This window comes from Mustelus asterias, chromosome 4 (genome assembly GCF_964213995.1).
Source record: "Mustelus asterias chromosome 4, sMusAst1.hap1.1, whole genome shotgun sequence".
NCBI lineage: Eukaryota > Metazoa > Chordata > Chondrichthyes > Carcharhiniformes > Triakidae > Mustelus > Mustelus asterias.
This window is the reverse complement of record NC_135804.1, coordinates 58,201,879-58,218,097: the sequence shown is the minus strand read 5'-3', so window position 1 is coordinate 58,218,097 and position 16,219 is coordinate 58,201,879. Positions and strand designations below refer to the sequence as shown.

Genomic DNA, 16,219 nt, shown 5'->3' with positions numbered 1-16,219 from the left:
TCTCGGGAGGATGAGTGTCAGTGGGCCTCCTATCAAGGGTGTGCAGCTGCTCACAGTCCCTTCTGTCTGTGGAGTCCATTCCAGCAGTGCAGGCCACTGAGGGCGCCTATGCAGGAGGCCCATATCAGGTTGGGGCCCTCCAGAGGATGTCTGCCAAGGTCATTACAGGCATCAGGACATAGCAGTCAGCAGACTGCCTCCCCATCCGTTGCAGATGTTGGGGCTGCACCTCGGCGTAGTGATAGGGTTAGTAAAATTTTAAAAAATTAATGTCACCTCTGGTTCAGAAATGTGGTATCACTGTAAATAAATTGCACTTTTGTCAGTATGTGAATGTTCTGGTCAACTGCAGGCATTGGGAATTTTTTGTTTGGAATCTACTTACATCGAGATTGAGCCATCCTTCTGCTACTCAGTGATAGCTCCCCACACTGAGATAAACTTTCATGTGGCGTTAACTTCAAATGAACTAGTCTCCTCACCTTCATGTGTTGTCAAGGAGATGTGTTTAAATCTTTATTAGAAGTGTAAGATGGAACCATTTCTAACCCTTCTTCCTCAAGATACACCATTGAATGAGGGAAGCTCATTGTCACTGGTATTTTTGCAGAATTTGTTCCTCCTCCGTTTTAGTGCCCAAACCAAAACATGCCATTTTGGATGGGATCCCTAGGCAAGTCCTCATTTCAGTCATCGCAGTGTTTGCATCGCTAAATGGTGGTGAAAACATCAAGTCTTCTTTCACATCACTCTTGTTCTTCAGTGGACTCTTAAGTTCATAGACTTGAGCGCATTCACAGAGCACTGCAAAGCAAAGTTGAAATCTTGTCCTTGCGATTCATGCCAGAATGTGCAACTGAATGCTAGACTCTCTCTCTCAGCAATTAGTTGAACATCCCTTGAGATGCCAAGGAATGGGTTTGAGAGTTAGGAGAGATGTGGCCTTGTGATTTCACAATTTTACTCTTCCTGGAAGCTGTCAGCAATTAAAGTATCAGAAGTCCTATAGTCTGCTCTGTAAGGGAGTGTGTGGAGTTGTGAGCAGGTGCTGTACCTCTTCCCAGCAAAACTGTGAGGGCGACACACTAGAATCACGAGCCAATGTTTCAGTGGATATTCCCTATCCCCAAGCTGCCATCCATGCTGATGCTCTGGTTCCTCGAAAGTCTCAGGCACTTAGAAGTGACTGGGGATGTAGGAGTCATGCAGCTCCCAGGGTATTGTGCACAGATGCACAGGATGTGTTCCCAATGATCACACTAGTTGTACATGATGGATTTGTATCACTTGCAGTTAATAAACATTGGGAGCTGCTGCCATGGAGCCTGTATAGCCACATAGGTACAGTCTACTGCACCCTTCCTTCTTGGGCAGCCTGAGATGGCGGCACAGCCTGTGAATCTTGCAGCCTGGCTATCCTGTAAAGAACTTCGATGACCTTCTTTATGCATTGTTATGTTGCGACTGAGAGATACCACACAGGTCTCCTGTTGATCCTTGGAAAAACCCAGGGGTAAAGAAATTGAGTAATGAATTCATCTTCAAGCAACGGGAAGCCTCCAACCATACGTCAAGTCTTCCTGAAGGACGTGAAGTACTTGATTTCAGAACAAGTGCAGGCTTGTTTGAAACTGCCTCTTAGTCATTTGTAAATAGGACGTACTTCACCCATAAACCCTAGATCTGGCATGTCACCTCCATTGTCTGGGTTTCTTATCCTCACCCTGCTGTTCATGCACTAGCTACCTTTGACATTTGCCCCCAAGTGGTGCTCCTGCTGGAACAGCACCTGGTGACGACTCTCCCTCCTTGCCTCCTCAACAGCATTCGAACTGTGATAAATGCAGTATTGAGTCCTGGATCTGTTCATGCTTTTGCTTTCTCTCTGAAATGAAACATAGATGACAAGAATGCAACTGTGCCTCCTTCACTATTGCCTGCATTCAACAAGTCTACATTCCTAGTTATACTCTTTTGATGATCCAACTGCAATGTGAATCCAGTGAGTTATGTGTATCCCTTTAATGGCGCTAGTGAAAGGATTGGCTTTCAGTTGGTTCCTGGGCAAGGAGGTCCACTCTTGCTGCACCAACAAATGAGAATGCATCCCAAGAAGGGGCATCATAGCCCAACACAACGGTTCTCCCATCCTTATACCAACTCCCAGACATTTTGCTGTTACTTTTGTTTTCAGTGAACACCATTACTGTGGAACAGCAAAATGGTACTTGACATTTCTACATCAGGACAGAATGGGAAGGCACATAGTCATAGAAGGGATAACATCTTGTGGGTGGGAGGGGTGCACTCGATACGCAAGGGGCACCCACTGAATGCTGTGCCACACCCCTTTACAATACTCTTTTTCAAAGATGGTCTAGTCACTCCCATCAACCTTCCAACACCAACTGTTTTGTGGCGTGGGCAGTAACAGCTTCCCCCCTGCTAAAACACATCTGGCAGGAATACATAAAATCCAGCCAATTAAGTATTTCCAGCACTTTCTGTTTATATCCCAGTTTCTACTTGTGCTCACTCATTATATACCATCTCAAAGACACCCTGGGAATTTTTTTCATAACTGTTCAGGTTTGTATGCTTTGAAATTATTTGCAGATATCCGAGATTGATGGATGGACACAATGAATGTAGCATTACCTTGGGAGACATCTCTGTCATTTGTATTGACTCCTATTATTACCATGCTGCTGAACACACCCTGAACATGGTTAAAGAGCTCTGAGAATGGACTGCTGGATAGCAGTGAAGTTGATGAAGCACTATTTATTTGGTTCTTCTGTTTCGCCTGTACATGTTCCCCAGCTGTTCCTTTTGCATGCAGTGAATCTATCTAATAATACTGATCATTGTAGGAATGGACTGCAATTGGAGCTGTGAAATGCTCAGTTGAGGTCTGCATTGTAGTGCACTGGGTTAGTTGAATAGCTATAAGAATGAATGATGTAAATATCGTTACAATCAGACGCCAATAGACACCATTGCTGAGCAAGCTAGACCCCAGAGTGAGGTCTATCTCACTGATCATAAACCTTTCACTTACATAGAAAATAGGAGCAGGAGTGGGCCATTCGGCCCTTTGAGCCTGCTCTGCCATTCATTGTGATCATGGCTGATCAACCAGCTCAATAACCCCCATATCGTTTGATCCCTTTAGCCCCAAGAGCCATATCTAACTCCTTCTTGAAAACATACAGGGTGTGATTTTCCCAGCCCACTGCGCTGCTCAAGTAGTGTAGTAGGCCGGGAAATACCGACAGGAAGGCTGAAATGGGAATCGCAACTGGCATCCAGTCATTCGTGACTTTCCCGGGCCATTTTTTATGGCGTAATTAGCCTTGTGCCGGGAAACAGCGCGAGGCTGATTACAATATGAAAATCATCATTTGAATCTCATTAGCGAGACAGTATCATTGAACTTGCTAATGTTTCTGACCCCGCCAGGGAGGTTCCCACCAGCGGAGATTAAATGGGTATCAGGCGCGATGGCCTCGCTGGTGAGGCAGAGGCCATTGCGGTCCTCCCGGGGAGGTCAGGGGGCAGTGGAGGGGTGCCCCTTGGGCAGTGCCAGATCGGCGCACGTGCAGTGACCCATTCAGTGTGCTGATGCCAGCCTCTTCGGTGGGATTAGGCCCTGCCCCTCATTACCGGCGTGAATCCCCGATGGACTCTGTGAAGTACAGAGTGCCGGAAATACAACCAACAAAGTTCAACAAAACAAATCTCCAGTTTTCCCGCCATTTAGCACTTAGATTTTTTGGGGGAAAATTGCCCCCACAATATTTTGACCTCAATTGCTTTTTGTGGTAGCAACTTCCACAGGCTCACCATTCTCTGGGTGAAGAGATTTCCCTTTATCTCGGTCCTAAAAGGTTTATCTGCATCCTTAGACTATGACCCCTGATTCTGGACAACCTCACCATTGGGAACATTCTTCCAGTATCTACCCTGTCTAATCCTGTTAGAATGTGATATGCTTCCGTGAGATTCCCTCTCATTTTTCTGAACTCCAACGAATAGAATTCTAACCGCCTCAATCCTTTCTCACGTGTCAGTCTCGCCATCCCAGGAATCAGTCTGGTAAACCTTCACTGCACTCCCTCAAGAGCAAGAACATCCTTCATTAGTTAAGGAGACCAAAACTGCACTCAATATTCCAGGTGCAGTCTCACCAAGGCCCTCTATAATTACAGCAAGACATCCCTGCTCCTGTACTCGAATCCTCTCACTATGAAAGCCAACATATTATTTGCCGCCTTCATGGCATAGTGGTCCTTTTGTCAATCACCTTAAATCAGCATCTTATAATTCTCAATTCCTCTACCAAAGGGAACATTTTTTTCTTTGTACTCTGTCTAGATGGTTTGAACATCTCGATCAAATATCTTCACAACCGCAACTTCTCGAATCTAGTAACGTAACTGAAGTTCATCATCCTTGAAATCATTCTTGTAAATCCTTTCTGCATCCTCTCTAAAACTTCTTTGAAAGCGTGGTGGAGGCAGATACAATAGGGGCTTTCAAAAGTGCATTGGATAACCATCCGAGAAAAGAAAATTTGCAGGGTAATGGTGAAAGGTCAGGGAAGCAGGGCCATCTGAATTGTTTGCTGGCATGGTCTCAATGGGCCAAATGGTCACCTTCTGTGCTCTAACCATTCTATGATTCAAATTTGAATAGCAAGTGCATGCTCATGGGAAAAGCTAAGTACCTTCATCAATTTTGCAACCTGAGTGTACCTCAACTGTTCAGAAATCTTCTGAGGAAGGTTTCTGTTTGCATGTGTTACTTGACTGAACTCAGGATAATTGTTTTTTTTCTATAAAAATAATTGTTTCTTTAAAAGCAGTCATTCAAGCTGATAGTGATAGCAGTAAGATTTTATTTTTCTTCTTAAAAAATCGTATTCAGTTGATAATCTGTTAAAAATCATTCCTGTGTTCCAGATTTTTTCAATTAATCTTTTTATTGGACTGATACAGCAGGTAAGATTGAAATGTATTTTTGTATAGACATAATTTTCTAAATTTTCCTTTTCTTGGTCTCAATGTAGAAAGAGAACTTCTTAAATATATGTCCCCTAAGGTAGTGGGATCCAAAGTGCAGGATTTACTTATATTTTCTTCTCTGCCGCTGCCCTGCTTCATCATTAAGATGTTGTAATTCCAAGCGTGATGCAGCATAATGCACAAGTTGTCACCGTTCTGAAGGTTTCTGAAGGCTGATTCCTGGGATGGCAAGTCTGACATATGAGGAGAGACAAAGTTGGTCAAGATTATATTTACTGGAGTTTAGAAGATTGAGAGGAGATTTCATAGAAACTTATAAAAATTCTAACAGGGTTAGACAGGATAGATTCAGAAAGAATGTCCCCAATGGTGGGAGAGTCCAGAACAAGGGGTCATAGTTTGAGGATAAGGGGTAAACCTTAGAACTGAGGCGAGGAGAAATCTCTTCAACCAGAGGGTGGTGAATATGTGGAATTCACTACCACAGAAAATAGTTGAGGCCAAAATGTTGTGTGATTTCAAGAAGAAATTAAATATAGCTCTTGAGACTAAAGGGATATGGGGAGAAGGGGGGAATCAGGGTATTGAATATGATCAGCCATGATCAAAATGAATGGCGGAGCAGGCCCAAAGGGCTAAATGGCCTATTCTTGCTTCTATTTTCTATATTTCTATGAACGATTTGTAGCAAGCTCTTCTGAGTCATTGTCAATGCTGCTGCACTTCAAGGAAAGCTTCAGGGTGTCTTTGAAGTATTTTCTTTGTCCTCCCTGGAATGTTTGTCATTTGAGAGTTCAGAAAAAAGGACCTGGAAGGGAGATGGTTAATTTTGCAAGAGTTTTGCATGAATGTTTGTAACGCTGGCTTACCAGAATTTGTTCAATGGTATTCCCGATTAAATCCTGAGGATGTGGTGCAGGCATTACTAATGCAATTCTTTAGCACTCTTATGTATTGCTGATACACAGTCCAGGTCTCACTGTTGTACAGGAGCTGTGATGTCAACTAGGACTTATTTTTTACTTGTGGAGGACTTTGTTGGAAAATACTCACTGCTGTAGTTTGTAAAAGGCAGGGCTGTCGCAACTGATCCAGTGTTCGATCTCCTCATTTGAGAGAGGTGTCTGCCCAACGGGACGTGCTCAAGATATTCCAGAGTCTCTTCTTCAACATATATGGGATTTGGGGTGGAATATTTGGCTGACCACACATGGGTTGATATATGTATTTTGTTTTCACAACTTTCAAGAGCAGGCCAAGTTTCTCATATGCAGAATTAAAGGGATCTAGAATTGCTTGTAAATCTGGTGCAGCTTAGATATGGAGATGCCGGCATTGGACTGGGGTGGTGCAGCTTAGGCATTGGCACTGCAGTCCTCTGAAAACTGTATTGGCACGTTTTTGGCCCGACAAATCTCCATTTCCTAATGTTTCTTGCTAATGTTTCCCCCCCCCTCCCCGCGGGAAGAGGTTCGGGGAGGATCGGGGAAGCCAGTGGTCGAGAAGGGGGTGCCAGGGAAGCCATTGGGAGGCCAGCAATGGGGTGGGGCAGTGCGCGTGCATCGATCTCCCCACTGACACATGCGCAGTGGCCCACTCAGTGCACTGATGCCGGCCTCTCGAGCAGGATGAGGCCATCCCCCATGCTTTACCGGCATGAATCCCCCCGGCACCACTATGTGATGCACAGAGTGCCACAAATCCATCGCAACATCTATCCCCCATTTCCCACCCTTGGGCACTTAGTTTTTTTTAAATATCGCCCCCTATATCTATGGTGATCAACTTAGTTTTGAATTGAGGTGACTGAGGTTAAAGAGTTTTCCATCTAGGCGGTATTTAATATTGACATCAGAGGGCAGTTGATGTTTGATGAGGTGAATAGCCACTGTAGGATTTATTGTAAATAGTATGGAGGCTATCGCACAGCTTTGCTTAACCCTGGTCTGAATTTTGAAAGCCTCTATTTCAGATCACCCACTCAAATCAAATGACCATACAACAATTGCCAGATTGTGATGAAATTTCTTGCAAATTTTTGGATCACAATCTATAAAGCCTCGCGATTTCCTGAGTCAAATACAAACATACAAACTAGCAGCAGGAATAGGCCACTCACGCCTTGAGCCTGCACTGCCGTTCGATAGGATCATGACTGATCTGATTGCAATCTCAACCTCACACTCCTGCCTACCCCCAATAATTTTTCACCCACTTGCTAATGAAGAATATATCTAGCTCTGTCTTTAAAAATTCAAAGATTCTGCTTCCACTGCTTTTTGGGAAAGAGAATTTCAGAGCCTCATGGACCCTTCAGGAAGAATAAAATACATCTTATCTCTGTCTTAAATGAGTGACTCCTTATTTTTAAACAGTGACCCCCTAGTTCTAGATCATCTAACAAGAGGAAATATCCTCTCCTTATCCACCCTGTCAATACCCTCAGGATCTTAAAGTCACCTCTTACCCTTCCAAACTCTAGAGGATACAAGCTTAACCTTTCCAACCTTTACACGTAAGGCAACCCACCTATTTCTTAGTATTAATCTAGTGAACCTTCTGTGAACTGCTTTGAATGCATTTACATCTTTCTTTAAATAAGGAGGCCAATACTATGCACAATACTCCAGATCTAGTCCCACCAATGCCCTGCACACTGAAGGATAACCTGCCTACTTTTGTAATCAGTGCCCCTCACAATAAACAACAGTGCTTTATTAGCTTTTCTAATTAGTTGCTGTACCTATATACTAACCTTTTGTGATTAATGCACTAGGACACCTAGACCCTCTGCCTCTCAGAGCTCTGCAATCTCCCACCATTTAGAAAATAAGCTTTTTTATTCTTCCTGCCAAAATGTACAATTTCACATTTGCCCACATTATACTCCATTTGTCAGTTTTTGCCACTCACTTAACCTATTCATGTCCCTTTGTAGCCTCCTCACAATCTCTTCACAATTAACTTTCCTAACCACCTTTGTGTCGTTGGCAAATTTAGCATCCATATCTTTGGTCTCTTCACCAATATAAATTGTAAAGGGTTGAGGCTCCAACACTGATCCCCTGTGGCACACCACTTGTCACATTCTGCCAACCAGAAAAAGACCATTTATGCCAACTCTCTGTCTCCTGTTACTTAGCCAACCTTCAATTCAAGCCAATATGTTACTTCCCTACACCGTGAACTTTTATTTTCTACAATAACTTTCATGCCCTCATAATTGCCCTCATTTTAAAATACTAGTCTTGGACAGCTGATGTAGGAAAGAAAACAACTTGCTCAAACATAAAATTGATAATTTAAAAATTAGTAATAAATAAAGACAGCACTAGAATGTCTAGCTCGCTCCCAGGTTCACGGTGCTCACTCATTCTCATACATAATGAAAATAGGGGGACTGCCTTTTGGTGTGTGGGGGTGTGCGTGACACACACTCATCCCTCACTCTTATACCCCACCCCTCTCTCACACACGTACATATACCCCCTCTCACATACACACACAAATGCCCCTTCCCCATACACACAGACACATGATCTCACAGACACACCACTGCCTCCCCCATACATACACACCCCCCTTGCACGCCTCACAGACACACAGGTCCCATATTCACCCTCACTAAATCAGCTAGGGGATGAGAAGAATAGAAGAGAGACCTGAAGTGAGGCCTGAGATCTAGTGGCATCCAAACACAGGTGACCATGCCAAGGGAAGTGCTGAGAACCTGAACAGTGTGTGGAGGAGTAGCAGGGGAAAATGGGGAGAAGCAGGGGAATACCAGAAGAAGCAAGAGAATGCTGGGAGAAGCGGTATAGCATAGGGAGAAGCAGGGGAAGACAATCTCTGGGTAAGCGCTCTCCAAGGCGCCCTTCACGACACACGACACGCGCAGAGTCGCTGAGCAGAGACTGATAGCTAGGTTCCGCACACATGAGGACAGCCTCAACCAGGATATTGGGTTCATGTCACACTATCTGTAACCCCCACAACTTGCCTGGATGTGCAAAGTCTCACTAGCTGTCCTGTCTGGAGACAATACACATCTCTTTAACCTGGGTTTAATGCTCCCTCCACTCACATTGTCTGTACCTTTAAGACTTGATTAGCTGTAAAGACTCACATTTCAATCATTATTCATGTAAATTGAGTTTGTGTCTTTGTGCCCTGTTTGTGATCAGAACTCCCACCCACCTGACAAAGGAACAGCCTGTTCCGAAAGCTAGTGGCTTTTGCTACCAAATAAACCTGTTGGACTTTAACCTGGTGTTGTTAGACTTCTTACAGAATTTCCTCAGCCATGGGAAGTAGGTGATTCAGGAGGCTGCGTGTTAGGATTTCCTGTACTTGGATAATGGGGAAATATCTGAATAATTTCCACAGCATGATTTATCTCCCTTCTTGAAGATAGTTACAATTGTTGCATTAAGTGGGGTAGGGGCATAACTTTTTGTCCCAAATCCATAGCATTCATGTGTAGATTTTAATGAGACCAAAAGATCAATAGACATATAGAGGGATTAAATATCCATAGTGTCTGTCAACCATGACTGAGTTTATAGTAATCTTGCGACTGAGTTACAAGTTTCTAGGTTCAAATCTCACACCGGGGCTTGAACACAAAAATCAAAGCTGAGAGCCACTGCAATATTGAGTAAGTGCTGCACTGTTGGAAGTGCTATATTTTGAAAGGCCTGTTAAAATGAGGTCCACTCTGCCTGCTCAGATAGATGTAAAAGAACTTATAGCACTATTTTGAAAAAGAGTAGGGGAATTCTCCCTGATGACCTGGCTAATATTTATCCCTCAATCAACATCAGAAAAACAACTAACCATTATCACATTTTTTATGTTTGTAGGAGATTGCTGTGCACAAATTGACTGCTGTGTTTGCTACATTATAACTGTGACAGCACTTCAAATGCTGTTCATTGGCTGTAAGATGCTTTAAATCGTCCAATGAAAAGCACTATACAAACGCAAGTCTTTCTTTTTAGTGCAGAGGAGATGACAGCCAGAAGTTGGAAGCTGTTAAAGTGATGGAGGGCAATGAGAGAGTCATGACATCTTTTCAGACTGTCACCACCAAGCAGATCTTTCCATACCCAAATCCCCAAATACTACTTCCAAATGAAACAGTAATTTATGTGTACTTTTTCAATGTAAGATACTGTATTTGCTGCTCACAAAGCAGTCTGCTCTACTCTGGGGAGACCAAATACAGATTAGGTGATTGATTTGCAGAACTCTCTCATACAGTCCACATATGAGAACCTGAGCTTTTTAAAAATTAATTCATGGGACATGGCCGTTGCTGACTGGCCAGCATTTATTGCCCATTCCTAGTTGCCCTTGAGAAGGTGGTGGTGAGCTGCCTTCTTGAATCGCTGCAGTCCATGTTCTGTGGGTTAACCCACAATGCCATTAGGGAGGGAATTCCAGGGTTTTGACCCAGCGACTGCAAAGGATAGGCGATATATTTCCAAGTCAGGATGGCGAGTGGCTTGGACGGGAACTTGCAGGTGGTGGTGTTCCCATTTATCTGCTGCCCTTGTCCTTCTAGATGGAAGTGGTCGTGGGTTTGGAAGGTGCTGTCTAAGGATCTTTGGTGAATTGCTGCAGTGCATCTTGTAGATAGTACATTGTAACTGCTGTTACTGAGCGTCGGTGGTGGGGGGATTGAATGTTTGTAGATGTGGTGCCAATCAAGCGGGCTGCTTTGTCCTGGATGGTGTCAAGCTTCTTGAGTGTTGTTGGAACTGCACCCATCCAGGCAAGTGGGGAGTATTCTGTCACACTCCTGACTTGTAGATGGTGGATAGGCTCTAGGGAGTCAGGAGGTGAGTTACTCGCTGCAGTATTCCTAGCCTCTGACCTGCTCTTGTAGCCACTGTGTTTATGTGGTGAGCTTCTGATTACCTGTCATTTTCATTTTCCACCTTGCTCTTGCGTTGACTTCTTGTCCTCGGCCTCCTGCAGCGTTCCAATGAAGCTTAACATAAACACAAATTGGCTGCTGTGTTTGCTACATTACAGCACCTCAACAACCTTCCAGACTCAATGTTGAATTCTCAATTTTAAACTGGAATCTCTGTTCCCATTTTGTTTCCTTTTTCTTTGCAAATTTTGGTTTTACTCAAGGTTTTCCCTTGGTCTTATTTTCAGACATAAGCTGTTCATCATTCTGCCATTCACACTTCTTCTAGACATATCTTTTATTTTTTTACTTGTTCCATTTACTTGTCCCATCAATTCTGTCATTTGATCTCTCCTATCTTCCACACTACCATAGATCTTCCCTTGTATTTATATTACTCCATTCCCCCCTTTCACTTGCTTAAAACATTTTGTATTTTTAACTTTCCCAGTTCTGGTCAAAGGTCATCAATCTGAAAAGTTAACTCTGTTTCTCTCTCTCTACTCAACTCTCCCATATTTCAATTGTTTAAGCTTGTTGTATTTCTAATTTTTCTCAGTTCTGATAAAATATTTTTCACTTGAAACATTAACTCTATTTCTCTCTCCACAGATGCTGTCTGACCTGCTGAGTATTTCCAATATGCTGTTTTTAATCAAACATTTTCATTGCACAGTTTAGGTTTAACAGGATAATTGACATTTTAATGCCAGTGGTTTTGGAGCCACAATAAGTTAATTACTGTGGGGTGGATCCAAATAGTTTATTATTGCAGTATAATGTGGTGTGCATATCTAGATTTGTAGTCATGCTTAGGACAAGTCTCAACTTGATCATAACTAATGGAATGAGAAATATTTATACATGATTGTTGAGTACAATCACAGCAATGAAAGAAGCTAACTCTGCTGTTCCAGTGCATGGGCAAGCATACTACACACAGAGAGATTAATGGAAAGTACCATATTGTTGAATATTACTACATTTGCTACAAACCTGTTTTACCTTGTTTTATGCTGGCGCTTTGTCCAAATACACACTTACTGAATGTGCAGTATTGTAAGGACAAAGTTGCACTGTCATCAAGCTGTATTCAAGGTCTGCAGATAATAAATATTAAATTGGATTGATCTATAAATCCAGGAATATGAATAGTGCCATGATGAAGGGTTCAACTCAAATATGAACTGAGTTTGAAAGAATGGCTTGGAGGGGGAATTAAAAGCACTGAAGTTATAAGTGAGAAGAATAAACGCATCTTACTGTAGGAAAATTTCATAGGTAAATATTACTCTGCAGAAAAATATATCCTGTAGTTATAGTTATCACCACTATAGTCTATGTGCACACAAATATAACCCAATTCAGTATCCATTATTACATTGTATTTGCAGAAATATTGTGAAGGTACACCAAAATAATCATCCAGTTTTTTTCAGACATTTATCTGTGTCTCTGAGAAAAAACATGGGCCGTGATTTTACTGGTGATAGGCGGGACAGGCCAGGCCAGTAAAATCGCACGAGAGCCGAAAAATCAGGTTCATGCCCAAATTCTTGCATCTTGCAATCTTACCGGCACCAAATATCCGGCACTTTCAGCCTCGTGCCCATTTCCGGCGAGATACTGAATGATTTATTTAAATATATGTAAAACTGACTTAACACATGGCCCCGCCGGGAGAGGTTTCTACCAGCGAGGAAAACACCAGGCCCCCATGAACGGGGAACATTCATGCTGGTTCGCCAGTAGAACCAAAGGCCATTGAGGCCTCCCAGGGAGGTCGAGGGCAAGGGTGGAGGTGCCCCTTGAGCAATGCCAGCCTGGCACCTTGGCACTGCCCACTGGGCACCTTGGCATTGCCTACTAGACACCACCAGGGATGGGGCCTGAAGGGGAGAGGCCAGGCCGGGGCAATCCAGTTCGGTCGGGAGGGGAGCCCCGCTGCCACTCTGCAGGCGATCAATGGGAGGGAGGGGGTGCGATCAGAGTGGCGGCGGGGGATGGTGTCAATATTTCCGGGTATGTGGAACTCACAGTTGGCCATGGGTCCCCGCAAATAGCCTGGGGGGGGGGGGGTGGGTTGAGGCTGGTGCAATAGCAGAGGCCTGATCTGTCTCTCTCTCTCTCTCAGACCTGTCAGGCCTCTGCTGTTGCAGTTGTTTGTGTGCAGCCACAAAGGTCTGCACGTGCGCAATAGCTTCCTCTGCTACTACAGCCGACCGGCTGGCGATTTAAGCCCCGCCCACTCCATTTAGTGGCTGGAAAACGGTCTAGCCCATTTTTTACTTGTCTAAATCCATATGATTCGAAGTAAAGACTCGCCCAAAAAATGGATCTGAAACTTTCCCGTGTTTTCACGCTAGCTGGACACTTAAAATTGTCTTGTAAAATCACCCCCATGGTTTCTGTCCTGTACTTTTCAGATTTAAGACTGCTGGATCATACAAGGATTTGTACTTTGTTGGATGGTCAGTGGAAGTTCTCTCCACCTGCTTATCGAATATTTATACCTCAATCAACATCAATACACAAGCAAATTATCTGGCCTTTTTCTCATTGCTCTTTGTAGGAGGTGGTTGTGCATAAATTGGCTACTGCATTTCCTTCTTTACAGTAGTGACTACACTTCAAAAACATCTCATTGGCTGTAACACTTTGGGACATCCCGAGGTCTGAAAGGCATTATGTAAATACAAGTTTTTTTTTCAATGGCTATTCATCTCCGTTCTAAAGGACAAGCAGGTGCCTCTCACCTCCTTCCCTTTCACCTTTCTCTCCCTTGCAGGCAAAATCCAGTAACATCATTATGCATCTAGAACAGTGTGAGGAGGATTAATGGTCATGGTCTAGTGTAGTTAATAGATTGATTAGAGACCATTCTGCTCAAGTAACTGTGCCCAGACCAACAACATAACATACAAGTTAACCATATAGTGTGAATCTGGTCACACTTTGAATATTGCAGTTATTTCACTTTAAGGCTCTGAAATGTTGTCATGATGATGTGGAAATGTAATAGGTTCAGCATCTCCTTTTGTGTTTGACACGTCCCTTTATCTACCATCGCATAGCAGAAGCTTGAGATGCCTCCAAGCAGGTCCGTAAGGAGGATTTGATGACAGGTCCACTTTGCAGCAGACTGTTGGCTTACTTTTGTGGGTTGATACTTTTCTGTGACTGAAAATAAAAACTCCTCATTATTAGTGAATTCCTAGCCCTTTGTCGCATCTTCACTATCCTCAGAAATGGCAATGGCTTTTGCAACAAATGGAATGAAGTTACAAGGCAACTAATCTGTGGAGGTAATATAAGGATAATTTACAAACTATTGGTTTTGTGTAGTTGTAAAACAGGAATTAAACAGCTGTAGATATTTACAAAAGAACACTCAAAGTAAGTGAAATGCAACTTTGAAGCATTGTTCCCAGAGCAGTTTACATGTTTATTAGAAACATTTAAGTTCATTTTTAGAATTCGGAAAAATTATACCTGTCTGCTATTTTTCCTGTACAAAGATATTGCAGTTTTGGTAACAGGATTTGGTATTGTACAATGGGAAGGGGTTAATTAGTAATCTTGTTGTGTAGGATTCTTTAGGGAAGATTGACCATAATATGATATAATTCGTCATTAGGATGGAAAAGTGGAGTAGTCCAATCTGAAACTGGGGTCCTAAATCTAAACAAAGGAAACTGTGAAGGTCTGAGGAATGAATTGGCTAAGATAGATTGGGGAAATTCATTAAAAGGCATGATGATGGATAGGCAATGGCCAATATTTAAGGAGGGAAGAGGGGAACCAGCACAGGAGGTGGTCAGCGGCATGAAGGGTGGTCCCAATGTCAATGGGGCAGGCGGTGGCAAGAGATCTCCCAGTACACTGGGTGATCGGGATGTCTGCACAATAGCACCTATAGAGCTCAGCAGCCAGCTTCCCTGGTGCGCTGGTGATAATTGCATCCTGCTGGTGAGAATCGCATCCTGGCACTTTTTGCAAGTGTCTTAAGATTGCATTTTCAAACTGGCCCAAAAAACAGGTCTGAATCTCTCTCGTTTTCTCACTCATTTGGTACTTAAATGACGCCCATGAATTTATGGAAGAGAATTATGTTTGACAAACCTATTGGAGTTTTTTGAGGATTTTATTTGTAGCATAGATAAAGAAAAACTAGTGAATGTTGTGTATTTTCAGTAGGTGTTTGATAAGATCTCAAACAGGAGGTTAGTGAACACAATGAGAGCACATGGGATTGGGGGTAATATACTGGTATGGATTGAGAGTTGGTTAACTGACAGAAAACAGACAGTAGGAATAAATGGTTCATTTTCAAGATGGCAGTCTGTTACTAATGGGGTACCACAAGAATCAGCTGTACCCACATTATTGATTTGGACGAGGGAACCAAATGTAACATTTCTAAATTTCCTGATGATACAAACTAGGTGGGAAGGTAAGTTTTGAGGAGCATGCAAGGAGGTTTCAAGAATATTTAGCCAAGCTAAGTGAGTGGGCTAAGAACATGACAGATGGAATATAATGTGAATAAGCGTGAAGTTATTCACTTTGGTAAAAGAAACAGAAAAGCAGAATATTTCTTAAATGGTGAGAATTTAGGAAGTGCTGATGTCCAAAGGAACCTCAATGTCCTTGCTCATGAATCACTTAAAACTAGCATGCAGTTGCAGCGAGCAATTAGGAAGACAAATGATATGTTGGTTTTCATCAGAAGGGGATTTGAGTACAGGAGTATAGATGCGTTGGTGAGATCGTACCTGGAGTATTGTGTATAATTTCTAAGGAATTATATACCTGCCATAGGGGGAGTGCAACCAAGGTTCCCCAGACTAATACCTGGGATGGGAGGATTGCCTTATGAGGAATGATTGTGAAAACTGGCCCTGTATTCTTTAGAGTTTTGAAGAATAAAAGATGATCATATTGAACCTTACAAAATACTTAGAGGGTATGACAGGCTATATGTAGATAGAATGCTTATTCTGGCCAGTGAGTCTAGAACCAGGGGGCACAGGGCAGAATTTTACCAGCACGTCCACGCCAAGGTTCGTACGATCCCGCCCGAGGCCAACAGAGAATACAGTTCTCCGAGCCTCGCCGGTCCCGGAATCGGGGCGGGCGTGCCGGTAAAATTCCGGCCACAGTCTCAAAATGGGGAGAAGTCCATTTGAGATGCGATGGAATTTCTTCATTCAAAGGGTGATGAACCTTTCTAATTCTCCAGCCAGAGGGCTGTAAAAGCTCAACCATTGAG

The 16,219-nt window shown here is 43.1% G+C and overlaps 1 protein-coding gene across 1 annotated transcript in view; it reads left to right on the top strand.

The window, feature by feature from the left end:
• The window catches only part of LOC144493113 (diacylglycerol O-acyltransferase 1-like), a 213,415-nt gene that overhangs the window by 163,235 nt on the left and 33,961 nt on the right, over window positions 1-16,219 (top strand). The window contains exon 8 of the mRNA XM_078212015.1: window positions 4,965-5,003. Coding sequence (XP_078068141.1) covers window positions 4,965-5,003 — 39 coding nt within the window. The remainder of the gene's footprint in view (window positions 1-4,964; window positions 5,004-16,219) is intronic.